General features: G+C 46.7%; 1 protein-coding gene across 13 annotated transcripts in view; it reads right to left on the reverse strand.

Annotated features, from left to right (window-relative positions):
• Positions 1-2,467: 2,467 nt before the first annotated feature.
• The window catches only part of APBB2 (amyloid beta precursor protein binding family B member 2), a 360,089-nt gene continuing 337,628 nt past the window's right edge, over positions 2,468-24,928 (reverse strand). For 11 of the 13 annotated variants that reach the window (XM_057729823.1, XM_057729827.1, XM_057729824.1 and 8 more), the window contains 6 exons: positions 16,409-16,523; positions 13,691-13,778; positions 12,958-13,041; positions 11,160-11,275; positions 9,410-9,589; positions 2,468-5,321 (listed from right to left, as the gene is read on the reverse strand). In XM_057729823.1, the coding sequence (XP_057585806.1) occupies positions 5,154-5,321; positions 9,410-9,589; positions 11,160-11,275; positions 12,958-13,041; positions 13,691-13,778; positions 16,409-16,523 (751 nt within the window). In that variant the 3' untranslated portion in view covers positions 2,468-5,153. The remainder of the gene's footprint in view (positions 5,322-9,409; positions 9,590-11,159; positions 11,276-12,957; positions 13,042-13,690; positions 13,779-16,408; positions 16,524-24,928) is intronic. The other 2 variants (XM_057729829.1, XM_057729825.1) reach the window with 1 other exon arrangement.

Below are 24,928 nucleotides of genomic sequence, written 5' to 3' on the forward strand. Positions count from 1 at the left end.
TGAAGCAGAGATAAAAAATGGTGAATTTCATTTTAGCAGTAATACATTTTTTTTAGCTGAAGATTTACCAGTAAAATGTGTCAGTGAAGAAAGGAGACATGACTTTTTATACTTGAACCAGACTTACTATTTTTAAATACCAAAAGAATTCGCATGTTAATTATGACTAAAAAAAATACAGAAATGTTCTAAATGCTCAGCTTATTTTACTACTTTCAAATATCAAAAGCTATATAATCTTTGCTCTAAAAGTTATAGTATGGTTTCCTCCTCCTCCCACTCTCTGGCTTAGAGCCTTCCATGCCTCTGGGAGGCCAGTGCAGCTGAACTGAACTTTGTTCAGTAAAGAGTTGATATTTTATCCCAGGAATCTTTTATCCCTTTCCTGACCTCTTCCCTCTGCCCCAGGCTGGAGAGTGTTCCATTGTTCAAAAGTAGCAGGTCTGAGATTTTTATTTTCTGTTAGTAGTTATAAGAAGAAAACTCACACTGTTATGAAATAGTTCAGGATATTTTTCTGATCTCTATAGCAGCATGTGGTTCATGTCACGTCACAACTTTAGCCACTTATTTTCAGTATCTCATAACATGAATCTTGTTATAAATTATTTTTTGCTTTATAAAAGTATATGGAGATTCTGAATTAAACCATTCATTCATTAAGCCTGCAGGTTTCTTCTTTAAGAATCTTCTAAGAAGGAGATAATCAATTATTTAAATATTTTGGTAGAGTAAAAAGGGAAAAATACTTTGGATAAAAACAATATGCGAGAATTCTAGTGAAGGAGAATATTGATTACACTGACATTTTTCTTTCTTCAGCTTCTTAAAGTGCTGCAAAAATCTAAAATAGTGAAATTACTGGTATTTAGACACTGTGATAGCAAATTCAGGTTTTTAATGTGTAATTATTTGCTACTATATAATGCCTGAAACCAAATGAAATTTTGCCCTTTGAGAGTAACTGCCTTTGAGAAAAGACGATAAACTACTGGGGGAAATGCAAGATGAACAAAAAATGGGTACATACTTCAAATTCCATTTATCTTCTTCCATATGTCTAACAGTTAAACTAAACCAGATTCAGCTGCAGCTTCTCTAGTTACCTTTCATTTCGGATTAAGTGCCTGTACAACTCTTTGATGTTTTTGATATCAGGTTCTTAAAGGAAAGATGGACTTTCTTAATATTAGAAAGAGTGCTTACACAAACATCAAGTTGGTGACTAAATAAGCCTCTATGTCCAAAATGCCAGTTGTCTTCCTGAGGAGAGTGTGATGAATTATTCAAAATTTAGTTACTTTCTAGTTCTTACCAGGCGGAAATATACAATTACTAATCAAAGCAGAATCTTACATGACTAAGCTGATTTTTGAGGTAAGAATAATTTGAAAATAAAATGATTGGCATGGAGACACTGAACTTTTATTTCTATTCCTGGATATGTATAACCGATGTCAGATAAATGAGCCAAACATTTTATGCAGCTAAGTTTATTCTCACAACATATTACATTTAAATGTGTAAAAGTGGTCAACAGCAAAAGGGGCAGAAAGCAAAACCAAATGTTCTTTTGGGATAAACAAGCTGCTTTGGGTGGCAGGGAGCGCTCTCACTTATGACGTGTGAGGCAGTATCTCTTCCCTGAAGCTGAAATAAACTTCATAACACACGTTAGCTGTGTATTGGGTTAAGTAAGCCTGGCAAACTAGAGAGCTAATGCTTTTACTAGTTAAGCTGTGCTAATATCAGTTAGGGAAATGTTTCTCACATTGTTCATGAAATCTTGAGTTTGTGTTGCAACGAGTGTGTCATGTAAGTCATATAAATGAGTGTCATATAAGAAAAGGAGGAAAGATTTAGGGCTTCTAGTAAATGACCTTGTGCAGAATCGTACAAATGTTCGTCATAAAATCATAAAGTGGAATTTTTTAGAAAGTAGCAGTGCCAACAATGTATCACCAGGAACTTATTTTAATGGAAATGGGTCTAATGTCGCTTCATGCAGTAAGACAGACACAAACAAAAACAGTGGTCCTGATTAGCTATGTGTGATCATATATCCAAGTGGAGACAAAGGGCATGAGGACATGTGCCTCTTAGATGAGCTCACATGTGTTGTGAAGGATATAAAAACGAAGCACCTAGCAGTGCTTTAAGTTTGCAAAGTAAAGTTTTTAGCCATAGGCATGTTGGTTGTTCCCCTTGATGCGGCCAAGGAGCACACTGAGGTGGCAAGTCTGCGTCTATCTAGCTGCTTTTAAAAAATAAAAGGAACTTTTAAGTATTTTGCCTTTTCTTCTACATATTCCGATAAAAATGTGACTACAAATCATTACAAAACCACCTTTTAGGCAATGTATAGTTCACTGAGATTACTTAGACCTGGATACACTGAGAGATAATATCCAGTAAAGATAATACATTAACACAATAATGCAGTATATTTCAGTAAAAATAGAATAAATAAAATAAAAATATTTTAAGCTGTATTTAACAGGTTAATTAAAAAAATGATAAGACATACAAGGCATAGTGAACATGGCTGCCTGTTTACCAAATCACAGATACAAAGAATGCATAGATAACTGAAGAGTCACTACAATATCAGGTAAAACATTGGCATCCTTTCACAGGAAATACACACATACTTTCATACATACTTTTTGGCCATGGCAGAAAGTGTCTGAACATACGGCTTAACATAATTAATTTTACAAAATTAATTGCATTTAGTATGCAAAGCTATTTTTAAAACAAAATATCTGCAGTAAAGTTTTCAGTATGTAAAGGCTATCATTCATCTTAATGCATCCTATAATTGCATATATAAATCAGTTTCCTACTTAAAGCTAGCTCAGTATTCTTGATCCTGAAAACAAATGTATGCCTTAAAAAAAATGAATGGGGTTCTGGTAGAGATTTCCAATACAAAAGTGGATCACTTTTAAGAATTTTGAAGTTTATCACACTAAAATGTTTCATTGTGGAGGTCAAGATGTAAGATCATCATGATTGAATTTTGAACAGCTTTTCTAAGGGCACAGTAAGGATTTTCTTAATGCAGTAATTTCTTAGGATATCATTGGTAAGTTTAGTAGAATGTATATAGGCTGGTGAGAAGTAAAATTCATTTCTAGAGTGGCATCTTTTTTGTCATAACACTAGGGTGCTAGCAAACAATTCCAGAATTCTCAGAGGGAACAGAGGCAGGAGGCCAGCTACTCATTCTATCGTGTTCCCTGGTGGCTAAGTGTCATGAGTGAGGAATATTTCTACCACATGTAACATCATCTGTGGATAGTCTTGTGGGTTGAACAGGCTGTGCTGCATGTAGAATCCTGTCCCCTACAACACATTTGAGGCACATTGCAGGAAAACTGAGATCGGGCAATGGTTTTATATCACTGCGTGAGTAATTTGGACATACTTCCCTACTTATATAGGGAATACTAAGATTGCCTGACAATAACTGGATATGCCCAGAGCAATTTTGGAAAGACTCCTCCTGACTGGTGTGGAAGCAGCATAACTTGATAACTGGGAGTTGAGAAGCATGGGTCCTAGTTCTGGCTTTCTCACTAACTTTCGTGAGATCTTCGACTGGGTGATTGAGCCTCTTTAATTCATATTTTTTATTTCTCAAATGTTTTTAGTACCTTCTCTACCTTATAAGGCTCAAATATGATGATAATGTGGAAACCATTTTGACAAGTACATAGCAGTAGACAAACATAAAGCGTTACTTTTACAACGTTGTAAAATGAGAATTTTATCATTGAAAAGTAAATGAAACTAATGTTTAGATTGAGCTTCTTAGCAACTTCTTTTTTAAAAGAGTATCAACAAGTGTCTAAATCTGTGTATCTTTACAGCTAAGTCTCATCTATAGTTAGAGAAGCAGGAAAGTGCTATTTTTGGGAAACCTGTTAAATAGTCCTTTGTTCCTATGTATATTTTGCTCTGATATGAAACTTTTAAATCTTGAAAATAAATGGAAAAAATTTAAAATTTAAAATATATCTAGAGTCCAAGAAATTTTAATATTAAATACATAAATTTAGAAAGGTTCAATTTAATGAAATTTGTTGCCATGGACAATACATGATGGACAGACAGCTTTCTGGGCAAAAAGCATTAAGGTAAGATTGAGCTAGATGCAGAATCCTAGCAGAACGTTTACCTAGGAGGCGGAAAACAGTGTGGTGGTGGAGATCTAAAATATAAATGACATTTCCTCAACTCCAAATTGCATATTGGCTAATTATCAAACTAAGGATGAAAGGCTTATGAGGAATATTTCATTTTAATGTTGTTTATGTAGAGAATGGCCATAGTGAACTGTAATTCTCTAGCTGCACTGTACAGTATAAGGCAGAAGTTTGAAATATGTCCCACCCAAAATGCATGATGATTTTGTTAATCTCTTTCTTTTTCTTAATAATCAGTTTGAAAACCATCTGAACAGAAAGGCTATTTTTGTTCGATTTTAATTTCTGAAATTTAGTTTTTCAATTTTGAAGCTTCACTTTTTTCCCAACATTTCACAAACAGCTGTAGACATGAAATGGTGACACATGACGTGTCAAAGAGCTCGTCAAGGAAGTTTCTATACTGATGCCAACAGCCAATTTTGTCAACCAAAGGTCCGATCTTATGAAAAACTAAAACAAAAAACTCATCCTGTTTTTACAGCAATTCAGTTGTATCTGGTATGCAGCGTCTACTCCAATGTTGAAAACAGGGCAAAGTGCTATAGGACTAAAAGTTGCCTATGACAGATCCAGTCAAGAAGACAATGAAACTAACTCAGGCGTCATTCACTCCAAGGACTCAGCTTCTTCACTGGGAGGGGGTGGCCACATTCTTCCCTGTGTGTGTGAAGTTACATAATGTTCACAATATTTACAATAAGAAAGGGACCTTCCACTGCTCATGATGTAACTTACTGACAGCAAAAAAATTAGTCATGCTTCTTTTCATATCACACGATGGTGGCAAGACGAGAGAACATGCTTGTCTAACACTGGTTAAGGATAAATCTCTGAAGACAAAGCATCCGCAACTGAATGGAAGGCCAGAGATCAGCTCCTCTTCTTTAGTGTAGCCATTCAATCTCCAGTAAATATGACAGAATCCTTTCACATATGCAGCTATGGCGTTTCTGTGACAGGGCGTTTCTGTTTCAAAGTGTCAATGAGAGATAAGACCCCTCGTTTTACATTGGTGGTGACTCTTCTGGTCACAGAGTCTGCTGGCGGAGGAGGTGGTCGAACTTTCTGTGAAGGCGGCCTGGCTACCAAGCACTTCTGGTATCGTAACTGAAATAAAAAAATTTTATGGCCGTTAATAGTGAATCATCCCTTCTTGTTTAATGTGATTTTAACTCATCAGTATATTTCCTCCCAAAGATGAACGACCTAGCTCCTAAACATGAATCCAGGAGTTTATTATTTTTTTTCCTTAATGCAGAGTGTTTTAAATTCTCTTAAATGTCTCAGTATTGCGAGGCTGCGATGTATATACCTCACAGTCAAAGAACGAGTGAAAAGCAAAAGGACTGGGAGAGATGTTATTTAACGTTTTCCTCAGACAGGTAATGAAGTAGGCGCTCGTGGCTAACTGAGAGTCAGCATGGTACGCAGGGCAGGGTTTGAATCCGGCTCCACCACTTGTGAACCGTATGGCCCCAGGCACGTCATTAAATCTCTCCGAGCCTTGGTTTCTTCATTTGTAAAATGGCTGAAGAATGGCGACCTTAAAAGACACTTATGATTGAGGAGTACCTGCAGAATGCCTAAAATAGGCCTAGCAACACAAAAGCATTCATCAATGTTTGTTGCCATCCTGCTTTAATTTAAAAAAAATTATGTATTAAGATTTCAGGATATGTTTTATATACAAGTCCAAATCTTAATAGATTAATTTTTAAAAATCCATTAGCACTGGCACCAGGGACAGTTTCTATCCTGCAGAAACATAAAGATACAATCCACCTACTTTTGTATCAATGCAAAGATAATTCTTCAAAATTAGATTAAAAGGTTAAAATGTATCATGTTTTTTTCTAATCCAAACACTTAAAAAATTCAAGCACTTTGATTTTTAAAAATCTACTTAAATACTAACAGGTTCCTGAGAACAACTGTGACACAGGCTGATGTTTCTCTCTGAAAAGCATGAACTATCCTACAGTAAGACTCTTTTTTTTTTTTAAAGGTAAATTTTTTAATAGAAAAAAATGCCATACTTTAATAGAAGATCACCATTTATCAGAATGCATACCAAAACTGCAACAAATTGGTCTTGAAACAGCACAATGACAGAAAATTCAATATACTACACCTTTGAGGAGCCTGTAACCAGGCTAACTGGGAATCAACACACAACTGCCACCACTCCACACACAAATATGTACAAGTTATATAAGCCAAGATTTAGAAAACACACTGGAAGAGGATTTAGAAAACACATGTATTTGTGTGCATGTTTTCCTTGAAAACATACTTTTCCTTTGTTTTACTCAACTCAGAGAAATTCTTGATCTAAAATTATTTCATGCCTAACACTATACAAAGGAAATACCATAAAACAAATTTACATTTTCCTAGGAGACTACAGCAAGACTCTTACCACGAAGTGCTGTCACAGGCCACAAAATTAGTCCCTTTCAATCCAATCATATGAAAAATGATTTGTCACGTCTCCTGTGTGTAAAGTATGTTTCTAGGTCTGCATTATAATCAAAACTAGACACTTCCAAAGCAGTTCTATAATGGGCAGGTATGGCAACATGGTACACTGGACTGGGAGTTTCTAATGTTAGTTACGTTATATCCAGCGTGAATCAAAATTATGCCTGATGAATTTCATTAAGAGGATCCCTCTCCATCTCACTCTAGATTTCATCAAAATACTTTCAGCTGGGCCTACACCACTGAGCTGCAAAATATGCCTAAAATTAAGTAGACTCAGAATGTATTAATGCCAAAGATATTTCAGATTGTATAAATTCATGCCTAAATATTTCATATGGAGAATCATGCAGATTTGAATCAAGAGGAAAGCCACTGAGTTAGAAATGCTGTACAGGGTGTAAAGGTTTGATTTTACCCGTATGTCTTCTACTAGATTGGCTGAGTCACTTTAGCTGGTGGCCCTAATACAATTAAAACAGTAAACAAATGAGTAGAAATTGCTTCTAGAGGAGAGAAAATGAGTCTGGAAAGCAGAGCAAACTGTAACCAGTGATAAAACTAATTATTTAATTGCCATCAGCATTAAAATGTATAATTAAGGCGGAAAGCCATTCATTTTGTGACTGAAACCATCTGTTATGATCCTTCACAATTTCACAAAATACCTGAACAGTCACCATCCATTTCTGCTTGGCTGGACTCTCCCGTTTTCTCTTTTCTTCACACAGTCCCTTCATCCCACTTCTACTCCCCATATGCCTGGTCAGGAGGTTCATCTCGACTGCTGGGCTGCCCTGCTCTCCTCCTCCTGGCCCTGCTCCTTTATGGGCAGGTGGATTTGAGTTAGAATCCTGGCACCACAGCACCTGAGGGGAAACTATACTCTAACCAGGACTGCGGTGAGAAGGGAGCCAGATAATAAGTACACAACACAGGTCTTCCCTTCCTTTCCCCCTCCTCCTCTCTCCATTTCGAAGGTGTCTTTTAAGATAAAAGCCAATTGGCTCTCTTCTCATCTCCGACCTTTGCCTCTGCCATCTGTCCACCTCATCCTTTTCTCTCTTTGTTAACCTAGCAATGTGCTGTCTGTAAAGAAACAGAGAATGCCCTCCACCGCCCTCAGCTCTGCCTCTTCCTGGACTCTCGGCATCTTCTGGCTGGTCTCAAAGTCACTCTAATCCAAGCAGCACTCTAACCCAACCCCAGGCTCTTCATCTACCACCAAGACCTTGGCCCAACTACAAATATGACCCCCATTTCAATCTGGCTTTACTGGCCCATTTCCCTCAGCCTCAAAACTGCGGCCACCCCACCCCCAAACAAACAAACAAACAAGTGCTTCAATCGCACGCTTCTAGCTACTCCTCCACCTCAGGCCTGGTGAGCGACCTACTTTCAGGGCCCCCTTTTTCCTCCCAGTCACGCCTCCATCCGGTGCAGTCTTACACTTTCACTTAGAGCACTTTCTACACCATAACAGAATCCTGGTTTACCCGTCTCCCCCCACAGACCTAAACTCCATAATGCAAGATCATGTCTTGGTCCCACTTGAACTTCCCAGAGTCCGGCCCACAAATGGTGGATTGTGTTGAATGAAGTGCAGGTGCTTCAAATTCGGCATTCCTCACTGCCAGCCAGCTGAGTCCCCATCACCTGCTTCTGTCTTTGCGCTGCCCCTCCCGGTTTAGATCCAACTCTCTCCTGGGCCAGTAAACTGGCCTCCTCCTCGTCTCCCCACCTCTGCCCTGTCCTTTCAACCCTCCTCCACTTTGTTCTCTTCTCTCTTTTCTGGAGTACGCTTTAAAACCTAACTTGGTCTATTCACTCTTCTGTTTAACCACCTCTGCTGAAGGTCACACCCTGGCATGAGTTCCCAGGCCCTTTGTGGGCATGGACCTCACCTCCTTCCACTTGGTTCCAGCAACCCCACCGTCTGTTGCTAGAATACACCATGCAGCCCAGGCTTGGATGTCTACAAACAGTTCCCTCCTTCTTACTAGAACCTTCCCAGTGCCTAGAATAATGGGAGCTCAAAGGATGTGTGCAGAACGAATGACAAGGTGTTTCCGTTTGTTTGAAATCATATATGTGATGCAAAGAGCACTGGCTTTATTACCCAGAGACTCGGGGGTGAACGCAGGCTCTGTCACTTACCAACTCTGCCCTGGGGGCTGTCCTTTGCTCTGAGCCTCTATTTTGTTATAAATAAAAGAGAACTACTTGACAGGGCTGTGGTAGGAATAGAGTTCATAGATATAAAGTAAGCAAAGTATTTAAGAACAATGCACTTAGACCAACTATCTAAAATAAAAACCATTCAACACACTGAATTTTTAAAAAATTATTGAGTTGGTTCCAAACAGCACCAACTCAAACAAGAGCAGCATCTCCTGATCATGTACTGAAATTAATTAGGAATCAAGAATGAGTCCTCAAATCCGTGGTGGTGAAGATCACCATTTCCTGCGTTCCTGGAGTCTCTACAGAAGCACTTGGCTCCGTCCAGTCCCGCTTCTTTCAGGTGTCCTGGCCTCTTCAGATGGCAAAGTGCTTGTTACGATTGGTTCTGTCCACGGGAATGAGGGTGTTACACAGCAAGGCATTACTTTAGAGGTCAGACTTGGCTTAGGTCAGTAACCCTGCTCTAAGTTACGGCATATTAAACAAAAGCAGGGGCTGGAGGGTCGAACCCCCGTCTTGGGCTCACTCACCATGCAGGCGGCCTGCACCGCCTCGGACACGTTACCGGCATTAGGCTCGCACCAGAAAACGTGGCACTCGAAGTGCTGGTTCCCGGTGTCCATGATGAAGGCAAACGTATGCACATCCTTCCCGACACCCATGAAGGACAGGAATCGCACCCGACACTCCACCAGGATCTCCTCTTCATTCTGCAAGAGACACTGTTCAGCAGCCCAGCCATAGTCACAGACATGTTCGGACCTTAAGTCACAGAATCCGCTTAGAGCGGCTGCACAGAGGAAATGGTATTTAAAAATACACAGCCAGACTGAATTTAGAAAGGACTTGTATTTTTCTAGAAAGGCAACTTTCTAAATGTGTCTGGAGAGGCCCCGCTGCTGTGGGGGCCTCATTCCAGCATTTAATCTGCTCTGAACCGCACTGCAACCAGGTGTGTGTGTTCTGGTCCCTGCTGGCTCCAGGCCAAGCCCGCGGCTTCACTGCGGGTAGGAACAAGGTCACGTCTACTGTTCCCGTACTGCCCCTACGGCGGCTCGGAACCCATCTGCCCAGGCAAACCCAGCAGAAATCCCAGGGCACCAAGAGAAAAGGAGCCATGGGATCTCCTTCCATCCGGGTCTTCTTCCCCAATGAAACAGCACATAGAATCACAGTTCCATCTAAAACTGTAAAACAAAGTTGCCGAATCTCTTTTATTCCCCCTTTCCACAAACTGGTATCCGTGATGCCGAATTCAGCAGGGTCTGGAATTCATTCTTATGAACACCACATCCTTGGCAGCAGCCATACGCAATTCCCGAAAATTAGTAAACACACCCGGAACGTCGACGTGGCTCACCAACACGCTGACTTAGTACATATTCACTCAGGTGCTGTGGGATTGCTTAACAGGCAAACTCAGCTGCTCTGAGAGGCCGGCAAGGTTTGCTGGGAGAAATGACATTTACACCGAGAGCTGGGTAGGGGCTGGGAAGGCGAAGGGGTAGAGCACAGAAGGAGCAGCGCTTGTGAAGGTGCTGAGGTAGGAAAAGGCACCACATGTTTGCAGATTTAAGAAAATCCAGCAGGGCAGGCTGGAGTGGCAGGTAGGGTCAGTGAGCGTCTGACTCCTCTTTGGAAACTGAACTGGGCTTGAAGGTGAGCTGCTAGTGGACAGAGGCAAGAGCAGACCAAGGACTTACGGTCTTTCCATGACAGGGGCCTCACACAGGCAGGATGGAAAACTGACCCTGCTACTCCTAGCTGTGTGCCTGTGGGCAGTTACTTAACCTCTTTGTGCCTCTGTTTCCTCACTCACAAAGTTCAGATAATTGAGGTGTTGAGGCTAATGCTGGCCTCTCTCCAGATGACCAGCAGTCCCTGCTACCACAGGACCTTCCACCACAGGAACATCTCCTGCACCCCAAGCCCAGATAACAGCCCAGTCAATACCAGAGCCTGCAGAGAACCAAGCTCCCTTAGTGAGTTACTGCTAGTATCATACAGTCACCTCTAGCAAACGATTCCAATCTCCCAGGCATCGCAGGAAGGAAGAAGGAGGAGCCCCAGAATAGAAGCCTCTAAGGTATGCAGAGATCCAGACACAAAGGGCAAAATCTCTCTCTCTCTCTCTTTAAAAATGTGGGCTGTTTTAATCACAAGCAAGCACAACTCCCCAGAGGCCAAGCCTTGGCACGTGCCTAAGTTTCATGGGAGCTTACTGTATCCGAGACCTCGCTGCATCCCAGACAGGCCAACTGCATCCGCCACCCTTCTCACCTTCTCACTGATGACAGTCACAGTAGCGTCGGCCACATTCATGTTCACCGATGGCCAGTCCTCCTTGCTGGACGAGGTCATGAGACTTTCTATGGCACTGTTCAGGGTATCCATTCCTGTGGATGGAAGGGATAATTGAAAAAGGTCCTAAAAAAAGCTATTTCTGACTCTCAAATGTGGGCCCAAATCACCCAGTAACCCCTGTGCCGAGACTGGTCTTTTTTTGTAGCCCCAGAAAAGACATTTCATTTGAGCATTTCATTGCTCAAAAGAAAAGAAATGCCAGCTTTTTCAACAAAAAGAAGGGTCACGAGATACCTCCAGAGAAGCAGTGTGCGATGTCCTGTCTAACCAGACCATCTCTCTCCCCACCCCTCCCAAAGATTCCCCAGCTCCGAGTGTATAAACAGTATTTGAATGCTGCTTTTTTCTAAGCAAGAAACCTTGTAAAAGGGGACCCAACAGAAGCCAGCATCTGCCAGATGACCCTGATCACCTTTCATTGTACTTTGTCACTTAAGGCCACGTTTGGATGGCCTCTGGACACGAACAGTATGTGCTATTCAATGGGGCCCTTTGGCTAGGTGTTCTCCCACAGCCATTTTTAGTGGTGGATGGGTGGGAGAACAACTTCACTGAGATATAATTTACATACCATACAACGTACTCATTTAAAGTGCAAAACCCAACGGTTTTTAGTATATTCAGAAGCGTGCAACCATCACCACAGTTTGAGAACATTTTCATCACCCCCAAAAAGAAACTCATACCTTTCAGAAATCCCCCACCATTTCCTCCCAGCCTCCTAGCCCTACGTCTAGAGATGTGCCTAAAGTGGACACTTCACATAAATGGAATCGCACAGGATACGGTCCTTTGTGACTGGCTTCTTCCATTTAGCCTCATGCTTTCAAGGTTTGGACGTGTTGCAGCGTGTCTAACACTTCATTCCTTTTTATTGCCAAATAAAGTACCCTGTATGGAAGTGTATTTGATGTATCCACTTGTCAGCTGATGGACACTTGAGTTGTTTCTACTTTTTGACTATTACGAATGATGCTGCTATGAACATTCGTGGACTAGGCTTTGTGTAGACAGATGTTTTCACTTCACTTGGGTTTAAGTCCAGGAGCAGAACTGCTAGGTCAAATGGTAGCTCTATATTTAACCTCTGAGGGACTGCCAGACTGTTTTCCAGGGTGGCTGCGCCATGTGACATTTGCCCCAGCAGTACAAGAGGGTTCTGATTTCTCCACAGCTCTTTTTTTTTTTTAACCCAGGAAAAGGCTACCTCTCCCAGCCTCCTTCCAGCTTGGTATGGCTAAGCAACTAAATTCTGCCCCTGAGAAGGGAGCTGACCACTGACTGCTGTGTGCGCTTCTGGGTCACACCTTAACAGGAAAGCAGGAGGGCTCCCTCAGCCCCCTGTTCCCACCCAGCACGTGACAAGGACTGAAGCAGGCACCCTGGCCCCAGGGACGGAAGCCTCAGTTCAGAATGGTGGGGCCCTTCCACAGCCCTGGCTCACGCAGCTCTGGACTGCTGGGCGAATGAGAAATCAGGTCCACTTTGTTCAAGTCCCTGTATTCTGGGACCATGCACCCGAGGAGCTTAGCCTGTGCCGTACTGATCTTTTGATCAGGGCTGTCTGTGCGCTCTGGCTGATGACAGCGTGAGGGTCTGATCCAAGACAAGGCAAGGGAGTGAAATAGCAGACCCCACCCTCATGCGAGGGTGAACACCTCTTATGAGCTCCCAAACACCTGCAAAGTGGAAAGACAATAAATGTTTCACGTACCGACCGGTCTGTCTACAGGTAGCATGCCCAAGTACTGCACGTGGAACTTCTGGACCAGCTCAGTCTTTGGTGTTGGAAAATCTACTACAGGGAATAAAGCAACATATCTTTCTCAACGGTTCCAACATGCACGTAACGTCCTGTGTTTCTAGAGGTGAATGTGCCAGTCATTCTACAAGAACAGCCTTTTCTTCCACCAGACACTGGAGCCGTCAGTCAAAATCCCACTCACCTTTCATTTCTAGGTAGGAAAGCACTTGAGAGCAGGAACTGGAAGCTATGTGTTCTGCTGTGACTGTCTCTTGGATGTGTGCTACGTAGCAGCTTTGGGTGCTCTATTTAATTAGGGGTGGTTGATGCCCTGAGTTAAACTTAATCACACAGGGTGCAATCAGAGACAGGAAAAATGACTACACAGAGCTCCCCAAGATATCAACCCACATATTTTAAAAATCTCTGGTCCTTACCCCACGCTGTACAGGAGTTACAAAAGCACTCAAGATAGCTTTTCTCTAATCTCGTCCAACAACCATAAAACTCAACCCAGCCCTTGAGGCCTAACTCTGTTGACACAAAATCAGCTCTAAGCCGCGCCCGAGGCCCCGAGTGCGGCCCGGGTCTGCGGGGTCAAGCGAGGTCCTGAGGGAGGCTAGACACGCCGGGGAGTCTGAGACCCCGCACCTGCTGACCTGGGCGGAGCGCACCAGGGAAAGGAGCAGGGCCGCCCACCTACCTTGCAGGGGAACGTCGAGGTTCACGTGGGCCCTTTCCTGGAGGGAGCTGCAGGCCAGGGCTTTGGCATGCTTCCGTTCGGCCATAATCTGAAGCAGAGGAAACGTGACTTTGGCTTGTGGTTACAGACGCTGTGTCCTCGCGTCACGGGGTGTCTGCGCCGACTTCACTTCCACGTTAAACCCGCTTTCGTCTACTGCCTGACTTCCCACCCCCACCTCCGAGCTGCATATTTTGAGAACCGAGCCCATCTTCTCCGGGGAGCAGAGGCAATGACTGTACCTCAGAGTAACTAACAGTCTCCTAATTGTCTGGTTTATTCCTCCACTTACCAGGCCCCCACCTCGACTGAAACAGCCCCGGCAACCCACCCCGTCACGCGCAGACCTCCTGGCCCACAGGGGTCCGTGGGACACGGGGCAGTGCACTGCCCTGCTGCGTCCACGTGGCCACTTTTAGGGACTCTTTTCAGGGCTCTGGGGACAGAGCACATGGGTTCAAATCCCACATCCGCCACTCACTAGCGGTGTGGCCTTGAGCCCGTCACCTGCTCTCTCATCTCGTCTCCGCCACTGCACGTGCGGAAGATGATATTTATGTCCCTGATAATCAAATTATTTCAGTCCTGAGAGTAAATATAAGCCCTTAGAAATGTTAGCTGCTATTATTGTTGGCGTTACTGTCAAACTATTTCAGTGTCAGCCGTCTTTCTAATTGTCTTTCTGCTGGGGGCACTAACATCTCCTTTCCGTGAGAGTCAGCACTTCTCACCCCTGTTCACAGTGCTGTGGGTTTAGAGGCTCCAAGAAGCCACCTTCAGGGACCTCAAGAGCAACTCACACCTCACCCCAGCCCAAGCATTCCATCCCAGGTGGGACAAGTCATTCTCCCCAGAGCTCCACTTGGCCATCCCTAGATCTGCGCCTGAGCTCTTACTCTGTGCCAGGCTGTGTTCTGAGGGCTTCACACTAGAACGTAAGCTCCACCAGGGCAAGGATTTTTGTCTCTGTTTTGGTCTCTGCTGTCTGCTCAGAACAGTGCCTGGCACATAGTGGCACTGAATCCTACTGGCTGCGTGAACGAAGGAGAAAATGAAACCCGGGCAGTGCCGCCTGCTTCCGGGCTGCGCCAGGAGCGGCTGCCCCAGGGCCGGCCACGCAGTTCTGTGCACACGGGCTGGGGTGAAGGCGGGGTCTCCAGACCAGAACCCACCCTGCAGATCCGAGTCACCTGGCCAGAGCAGCAGCCTGCTGGGCTATTTTGGGCCTGGGGACAGCTCCTGGTCCCTATCCCTCCCTTGGGAACTGAGGCTTACACCTGCTTCGCTCCTGCCGCTCAGAGACCAGGCTGGGCTGTGGCGGTGGCAGTAGCCGTGGCCTGAGCAGCTCAGGAGGACTTGTAGGGGGGAGGCTGGGTAACGATGCCAGCCTGGAACCAGAAAGGTGACATTAACACAGGTGACGGCAAAGTCCTGTGTTTAGATTCAAGCAGTAAGTTTGGGGAGTGGAAAGGCCTGGCTGAGGGAAGTTGGGGACAGCGTCCTGGACGTGTGGCTGCCACTGCTGGAACACAGGCCAGTGGGGAGTGTGGCTAATGAGATCATTAACCATGTATCCTTGGAGGTCAAAGGACATTGTGGCCGTGGTCCGTTCTCGGCCGACTCCCTTGTGGAGCACTGGTTCATTCAGGGGAACCAAGCAGTGTGCCCAGACGAGGATGGTTAGGAGCCTGGTAACCCCAAGCCCCCAGAGGGGCTCGAGAGAGAGGGTGGGGCCTTCTGGACAAAGGAGGAAGCCGGGAGCAGGAAGGCCCGACGACAGACACCCGTCCAGCCCTCTCCACGTGCCAGGCACAGGGCACAGCTCCAACGGTCTCCAAGTCACAAACGCTGCCCGGCAAAGAGACGAACAAGGCATCTCTGTCCACTGCTACAGACCACACATCTCAAGTAAACACACAGAGGCCCTAGAGGGGAAGGTTTCAGGTCCACACGAGAAAGGGCTCTGCAACAGCCAGAGCCGCGGCGCCGCAGAGCTGTGTCCCGACAAGTACGAGAACCGTCAGAGGAAGCGCTGGGCGGGGGGGGGGGGGGGGGGGGGGGCCACGCGTGTGTCGGGAAGGCGGTGCAGGAGGGAGGGGCCGAGGGACAGAGGCACGAGGCTGGGCTGGTGGCTCTGGGGCTGCGAGCCCGGGGAGGGGCGCGGGACGCTTCCCAGCCTGAGACTGTGACCACAGCCCTGCCTCGCCACCGTGCGTCCTGTGAAGGCGGTGTGTGCTCACGGCCACCCCCAGCCGCCTGCTCTTCCACAGACACCCCAGCGGGTTTCACACCCTCCTCCCTCCTCCCCAGGTCCACGCTCACATCGGGTGGCCCTGGCCCTGGGCAATCTGCCCTGACTCCCTGCCCCTGCTTCCCAGCTGGGCGCGGGATACCCAGTGCCTCTCCGCCATCGTACCTGCCACCCTTCTGTCTATTAGACCCCCAGACTGTGGGAGGGACCAAGGCTGTACTCCTCTAGTAGGTGGAGCACCATTTAGAACAATGCCTGACACGCAGAAAGCGTATGAACCACACTGGCTGGGCTGGCCGTCGGCCTGCTTCTCCTGGAGCTCGACCTGCAGGTCCACGTGCCGACGCCCCTGTCCTTCCACACCCCCTGCCCTGCTCAGCGGTGGGAAAAAAGAGAGAGGCGGACCTCTGTGCCCTGACCCACCTTACCTTGGAACAGATTTCGTGGAGACTTGTGGCAATGGCTTTTGCTGGTGTGTCACATCGAAATACATGACATTTCAAAATTCTTGTGTCTTTGTCTCTTGCTACATAAGCAAAATCTCTGTGCAAACAAAATGTATCAGTATATTAGAAAGAGGCACCTTCACAACTCACATTCTAGTTATGAATGTTAACTGAGCCCAGGAGCCAGCATGTCAGAGGTAAACAGAGTACGCAGTGGTAAAAAAAAAATAAATAAATATCAACAGCCGCCTCAAACAGAGGAACAGGTGTATGGCTATTAGGAGTCCATTTCTGAGTAAAATAACTACAATGTTCCCCAGACTTTGTCTGTTGAGCTCCTGGAATCTTAACAAACAACGCTTAATGAAAACTGAATTTTATAGGAACCTTTTATCTAGAGTAACAACAAATATTATGGTTATAAATATTACGATCACAAAAGAGAATACAGGCTTGAGAGGAGCGTGCATCTGTATGAGTGATGTCGTGACACACACAGTGGTGTAACAGAAGCAAAACAACAGGCTCTGATGGGTAAACACGTGCCCAGAGACTGGATCTGACCCACAGCTGCGGAGCAAGTGGACGGGCAGTCACAGGAACACAAAGAGACCCCAGACTGAAGTCCTGTCAAAGGCACTTGATTCTGCTCAGCATGGCTCTTACTCCAGGGCTTCGGGTGAGGCTGACGGTGGCGGCATCACCCTGGATACTGCCAGCTCAGATGCCGCGGTGAGCGTGCAGCTAGAGCTGGATCTCAGCCTCTGCTTTACTGATGAAAAGGATATTGCCTGTGACACGGCCTGGCTTCAAAGGAATGACACCGCACAATTAAATTTCTCAGTTATTACTGAGGTCAGCGGTTTAAAAGATCAGAGTGTTTATGAAAAATAAACGCTCAGATTTAGCCATCTGGTGCTGGATCACAGTGATTTCTCTGCGTGTGTTGCTAAGCCAGGGTCCCCGTCTGTAGATATAACCACAGACAAATTTATTAATTCCTTCTCTTCATATAAGAGCTGGTGGTGTTCTCACAGACTGGGGTAGATTTTCCCCAACACGGACTTGGCTTCTTTGGGAAGAAGCAGGAGTCTATCCGATGGAGGCAACGGGCCACCGTGAAGGCCTGGCCAGAAAAGCCTGCCCCGTCACCTTGCTGTGCCCCAGGCCGCCCCGCAGCGGCTCCAGGCCGGGGGCATCTTTACCTGGCTGCCCACAGGCACTCGAACCTCCACCTGTGCACACCTGCCCTGGGATCTGCTCCGCTCCACCTTCCCTAACGTCCTCCTGTCCATCTCAGGTGGTGTCCTCCATGCTAGAACCGGGGGCCTTCCTGATGCCCGCCCCCCGCCCCGGCCCCTGCACGCCATACCCGACCCTGTGTTCAGCCTATTTTACCTCCCGACAGGGTCTTGAATCCACCCGTTCCTCGCCAGTCCTGCCACCATGCAGGCATTCCAGGCGGGTCTCGCCTGCCTGCCTCTGCTCACGCCGTCCCCGTGCCCTGGCCACGGCTGAAGTGCCAGCTGCAGCCGCGTGAGCACCCGGCCTGGTGCTGCCACGCTCCCCGCACACACGGCTCTTACCACTGGGTACCGTGCGTGTCTGCTTATGAGTTCTGTCTTCCCCACAACCCCCTGAAGCTCCGTGACTAGGAGTTGTGTCTTATTCATCCCGATACTCAGTCCAGGCCTGGCTGTGATGGGTACTGAGTGCTCCGCTCTCTCAAGCACAGGCCCTGCAGCAAGCATCCCCATTTCCTGTCGGGAAAGTTGGCCTGTGGTCAGAGGTGTGAACGGGCGCCGTGACAGTGGGCGGAGGGGTGGGTCTGGGTGGAGGAGCTGGGCCCAGACGTGGTGTGGAGCACAGCCTGATTTCACACTGTGCTCCTGAGGCCTTTCCATCCTAGTCTCAACCCCCATCGAGACAGCATCTTACTGAAAAAAGAAATGATGAGCAGGGTCACTTTTGGAGACCATGCTCAAGGGAAGTCTTATTTTTGGCGCCCCCCCCTTCTGGCTACTTCTTTTTCCTGTATGGTTCCTAAAGTAACATAGGCAGTGTCTCGCCACATGCAACTCTTCCCCTTCAAAATTCCATGTTCAGTCGCCATTTTCTGAGGCCAAATCTCTTTGAAGTTCTGTGGTCACCCACAGAAAGTCCAAAGACCTTTGTCTGGACTTCCGGAGTTCCGAAATTTGTCGCACCGACTCTTCCAACATCCTTTCTCCAACTAAGGAGCTCTCCCCACTCTGCTCCAGAAAGCTGGGTCTCCACGTCCACTCAGGGTACCTCCCCTTGGCCTGGCCTGGTGACCACTGGCCTCCCTGCACTGGAACCCATTACTCTACCTACTCTGTACGGCCCAGCTCAAAAGCCTGCCTGGCCCTCTGGTCCCCGGCACCTTGCTGAATGCTGACAGGATCTATATTCTGTACCACAAAGGATTAGCGCTTGTTACACCCTACCATTAGTAGCTACTATAGAGATCTCGCCTGCATCCGTCCTCTCTGAGAGTAAGGGACAGTTAGAGGGCAACAGATCAGGATTCAGGCAGCCCAATTTCTAATCCCATTCCTGATTCCACTGAGCTATATGACCTTGGGCATGGAGTCGAACCTCACCTCTAAGTGATGGAACATGATTTCCAAGGTCCCTTTCTGGCTCTGATATCCTATGATGTAAGTTTCCAAGGTCACCATCCGGGAGGACCAAACAGGCCCTGATCAATAAGCGATGGATCCCTTCCATCAAACGTCAGCTCCGTGCCCTCTGTTCTTTCAGGTGCAACCCCTTAGGTGTAATTTTTAAAACTTATTATTACTAATCTTCATTTTCTTCTGGCTCAGGAGAAAGCAATTCATGCCTAAGGCGACCATCTGGAATCCACATCTCCTCTTCTCAAAAGGGCAGCTCAGCAGCGCCAGGCTCTGTTTGGTGGACTGACACTTTTTTTTTTTTTTAAAACAGCTTTGTCTTTTGCTGTTCCCTCCCAGGTACCAGGCTAATGGATCAGAAAGGCAGAAATCTGTCAGCAACTAACCTCTCAGGAGAAAACAAGCTCCCTCTTCTCCTCACTGTGGGGGGGCAGAAGCTTTGCATGTCCCTCCTATTTTATTCCCATGAAACATATCCCGAGTTACCCTAAAATAGTGGAAAGCCTCAGACACGGGGATCTGCAAGACTTCTGTTCCAGAGCTGGAGCACAGACAGGTCGAACAACTTCCTTTGTGTGCAATGAAATATATGACCGAGCTAATCTCATTCTAATTCAAAACGATATTCAAACAGCTCTTAACTGGTTGTTTTAAAACCCTAGCTTTTCAGCATCTGATTTCTGAAAAAGGCTGCAGCGGTGGACAGAATGATGACCCTCCCAAGATGCTCCTGTCCTAACTCCCAGAATCTGTGAATGGCTTACTGCCTTACACGGCAAAAGGGACTTTGCAGATGCGATTAGGTGAAGGATCCTGAGAAGGGGCTGTCATCCCGGATTATCTGGGTGGGCCTGACACAATTACGAGGGAAAGGAGGAGGCACTTCCCTTAGAGGTAAAAGAACCGGTGCTGGGGCCACGAGCTAAGGAACGCACCAGTCTCTAGAAGCTGGAAAAGGGCAGGAAACAGATTTTCTATTGGTGTCTCCAGTAGGAATACAGCCCTGCTGACACCATGATTTTAGCCTGTAAGACCCATTTTAGATTTCTGATCTCCAGAACTATAAGACAATAAATTTGTGTGGCTTTAAGCCACTAAGCTTGTGGTGATTTATTACAGCAGCTATATGAAATTAATACAGCTGCTGGTAGGCGCTATACTCTAACCAAATGATGATATGCTATAAAAAAAATATTCAATTCTCTTCCACAAATACCTTTTGAGCCACTATTATATCCCAGGCACCAGAGATGCAAACACAGACAAGGCTGCAGCCTAGGAAGCCCGCTGTCCAATGACACAGACACTCTGAGATCTGAGCTGCATCGACAAGTATAAGGACCTCAGCAGGGTTAAGAGGCAAGTGGTGGTTCAAAGAACACTCAGATGAGCATAAGCAAACGCACAGAGGTAAGCGAGCCTGCAGAGGGTTCGGAGGAACTCCCGGTCCTGTGCATGACCCCTGGCTCTGTGGTGAGGGGCCAGGGCTGCAGGGAGGTTGTACCCCTGTCCCATCAGGAGTCTCGCCCTTACTCTGAGCCACTAAATCTGTAATATGACACGTGACCCTATCCGACATGTGTTTAAAGAAGTTCCTTCTGGTGGAACAGAGCGGGTCAAGGGAAGGGGGCCACCAGGGCTGCTGCTATGGTCTGGGCGAGGGAAGAGGAACAGGCAAGGCGAGAGCAGAGAGCAGGTGGAGGAGACCGGTGGGTAAGAGGTACGGGAAGGATGGCTGCAGGATTGAGGGGTGTGGGAGATGAGAGGGAGCATCCAGAGGAACTCTGGGGTCCCTACTGGGACTCACACTGGGGACGGACGGCGGGGAAGGATCCGGGGAGGGAAACTGATGGGCTCCAGGCTGCACAACAGTGTGAGGTGCTTGCAGGGCCCACCAAGCAGGTGGACACTCAGTTCCAGAGCTCAGGCCTGGGGGCTCAATGAAAGGATGACAAGAGAGTGCCGGGAGGAGGAAAGCCCAGGACAGACTGGCTCCAAAGACATCGAAGGAGGGGGTTTCAGGAGAAGTCCTCGGGGCTGCAGTGGCTGAGCAGCAGGAGACAGGCCACTTGGCCTCAGGGACACGGAGGTCTGCGGTGACCTCGGCCTCCAGAGCCTCTCCCCCAGAGAATGGAGTTGGGGGTCCCAGCTTCAGGGTGTAGCACTTAAAAGAACACAGGACATCTGCCTTTTCTCCTCCTTTTTTAAACCTCTCATTCTGGAACCTCTCAAACACACAGAAGCAGAGAGGATGGTCAATGAACACCCATGTCCCATCATTCAGTTTCACGATGACCAAGATGTGGCCCAACTCCGCCTTTCGGACTGTTTTCCTACCAGTATTATAATCCTAAAAGTCCTTATGCCCATACATGAGAGCAATTTAACATTTTCTAGAGCTTTTCTTATATTCTGAGGGGACAGGAAATTGCTTTAATGACCAACCTCCCCAGCTGGAGTATTTCTGACAGATCAGCCCAGCTCCACACACAGGGATCCGGAAGGAAGGAAGAGCACTGGGAGCCGGCGGGTGTCACCCATCTGGGCAGGGCGCGGATGCTGCGAGGGTGCAGGCAGCCTGCGGTGGGGCATTTCAGGAGCCTTCCCCTGCGGAGCCCTCAGTTCCCCTGCCCTCCCGCCCGCCCCGCTTCTCTCTTCAGAGCCACCAGTGGCGCTCGGGCTGCAGCCACCTGGTGTCCACAGCTCTCACATCTCAGGGCGAAGATGGGCTTCCACCCCTGCCCCCGGGCATGCCTCCTCCCGGGCCTCAGTGTGGTTGTCTATAAAACCACAGGGCTGGCCCCGATGACCCCCGAGGTCCGGTCAGAACAGGCTCCTGTCTTTTCTAACAAATTCTTCTAGATGCCCACCTGTCTGAGACATTGTATCTGACACTGAGCAGCAAGGACCATTTTTCTCCTCTGCTCCAGCTCACTCCTGGAGTGAGAAGCCGTTTGCTAAAAGAGGTCGACGGTCCCCTCTGGAGTTTTGTCCCATTTTGTCCCATTTATTTCCTGCAGTCAGGGATTGCTGCATTTCCTTTATAAACCAGGAAGTGGAAGGTTTATAGGGAAGTCTCTTCTTTAAACTGTAACAGAAGTGAGTACCAGGAATCAACTACCTTTCAGCAGTTGCTGGCTGAGCCCTTGTGTCTCCAGCTCTTTCTGTTCCTCTCTCCTTTTGCTCTTCTCCCCAGTAATTATTCCCCCAGAGGACCAGCAGCGAGTTCTGACAGGGAAAAATGTCAGTGCTAAGACATCTTACACGACAGCCTCAAATTTCTTAATGGCAAGGAAAAAGGACAAAAGATTGCTTTTATTGTTCTCAGCTGAACAGCATTTTAATCGCCCTGTAGGGGCTTAATCCATCTCTATGGGATGAATGGATAAACAATTCTTTATTCAAATGGATGCTATTAAAAAGCAGCCAGGAGAGAACCGCTCACCCTCTCCCTAAGTCTCTCCCGCCACAACTCTTACGTAAATGAAATTTGCTTCTAGGTTTATCCCTCCTCCAAAGGAATTTACAGGCATCTACAGGCCTCTCAGCAGCTACCCAGGCTCACATTTCCAAGTCCCTCTTTCTAGAGCAACCCAGACAAGTGGTGCCTAGAAAACCTCAGTTACTTAAGGCACCAGGAGCTCCACTACTGAATGCTCCCTGTGAACCAAAATATATTTTTTCTTAGTGATGAATGCAAACTTGCCTCCCTGCAACTTTTGCCTGTGGGATTGGGCTCTGCTTTCTGGAGCTGCTCTTGTCAGGCACGTAACAGCCCAGATGTGTCTGACAGTAACTCTCTCCTCTTTTTTCTGTTAGATTCTCTGCCATTCGGTCTCTTGCTAAATTGTTTCTGTTAGCGCCCCTGACCGAGTCTCCACAATTTGGTAACGTCTTTCACATAATCCATGTTTGCTCAGATCAAATTTGTGAAGGTTGGCACATGAAGGCAATTGATTAATGTCAGTGGTTACTACAAAGGAGGGAAACGAAGTCAAAGAAAAAGCCTACTTTGATATACTGTCACCTTATCCCTGAGGGACGTTTTTAATAAATCTTTGTACTGATATGAATATAAAAACACTTGCTGAAATGTACCCAAAGACCCTTTCCTCCCAGCTTATCTTTCTGTAGAAGCAATAAGTGAACAGAGTCGTTACCACTGCAGAGGACAGGTCCCACCTGCAAATAAGGACAAAAGAGCAGCAAGACTGGATCTAAACACTCTATTTTCAGCCCTTCATGATAAAGGGCTTTCTCTCTTCTTCACCTCACCTGCATAGGGCCTGTAGGTAGGAGTCCTGTTTTCAAGACTGCCTGCTCTTCTTTGCCTACCTGCTCTTGTTTTCTGATTGCATTTTGAAAATCGTGTTTTGGGGGAGGGGACTGGAGAAGGGAAAACAAGGAAAGGGAATAAGAAATGTCATCTTCCTAAACGGCTAATCCAGAAGGTTACACAGACAGACACACAGACAGACAGACAGACAGACACACACACACACACTCATGCTCGCGCGTGACTGTTTTTTAAATGTTACCCAGTGGCACGTGCACCATATGTGGGCATCACTAATTTCACAAAGCTCAGTCTCTGGTTTGGTAAACTCAGGCTCTCCTTCCTTGAAAGCTTAAGAAGATGCTAACTTTGTAAACTCTGAAAGGGGCATTCTAGCAACTCATCACCTGGGTAAACACACATTCTCTTCAGGGACGCCTTCACCAGGTGCTTTTATGAGACACACAGACTGTGTACACAGCAGATCTGACATTCTACCACCTGCAAATAATCCAGGTGGCTTGGGTGAACCAGAATTTGTAGCCTCTCTAGAACAGTCTTGCTGTTAATATTCAGAGCCACTGGTTCCCAGTGAGGAGTAGGAACTAGCAAAGATCTGAAAACATCCTCACCACTGGCTCCGACAAGACTTGTGGTGACTTTAGACAAGGGAGCTCATATCCAAAGCCACAGCCCTCATCCTCCAGAAACTCCCACCACCTCCAGGGGCCAGAGCCTCCTCAAAAGTAGTGAGAAAGTCAGTCAAGCTCCCAAATTCTCCTAAGCATACCCTCTGGAAGACCCACCATGGAAGTGTTACCCACCAAGCCTCCGCTATCTCCGTTCCTTCCAGCCACTGAGCGATGACGGCAGTTCACCCTGAGGGAGGACAGTGGCCACCGGCTGGAGATCAGCCCCAGCCAGGTGGCAGGCACCTGGGACCAACTCCAGCACAAAGAGCAAAGAGGCCAGCACCGGTGTCTCTTCGCTTTGCCAAGCAGTACTCACAATCATTCTACCAAGGAGAAAAACTCCAAAACTTTCTCCTTCCATCAAAAATGGAGCTTTCATTAAGTGATAGAGCTGAGGAATCACGGCGCTTAAAAGCCCCCCATGGGCCAAATGATCAGGCTGACGGTCAGGGCATGGGAAACACACACATCTGAGGTATAAACGCCTTTCATTTCGGGGTTACAGCCTTCCCATAGTTATGCTCTTCTAGACTTTGGACGGGAGGAGAAGAATTCCCTACCTTTTGGCTAATAATCCAGACTGAATTGAGTCAGTCCTTCTGGCTATTGGCCTAGAACCAAACCTTACCAACAAAACTCTATAGAGAAGTCACAACAAGCAAGTTCTAGTATTAGTTCTTCAAGAAGCACAAAAAGCCTCCTTACACAGCATGGTACCTAACCTGACTATTTCTACCATGTCTCCTCCCTAGCATGCTAATCGGACCGCTCAGCCAGGAGTAAGAGGGACCACGCTGTTGCTCTACCCACCACCTCCCCCAAACAGGGTCAAGCAACAGAGCCTCAGGGACCCAGAGGCAATTCCACAGGGTGTTGA

Source organism: Hippopotamus amphibius, chromosome 3 (genome assembly GCF_030028045.1).
Source record: "Hippopotamus amphibius kiboko isolate mHipAmp2 chromosome 3, mHipAmp2.hap2, whole genome shotgun sequence".
Lineage (NCBI taxonomy): Eukaryota > Metazoa > Chordata > Mammalia > Artiodactyla > Hippopotamidae > Hippopotamus > Hippopotamus amphibius.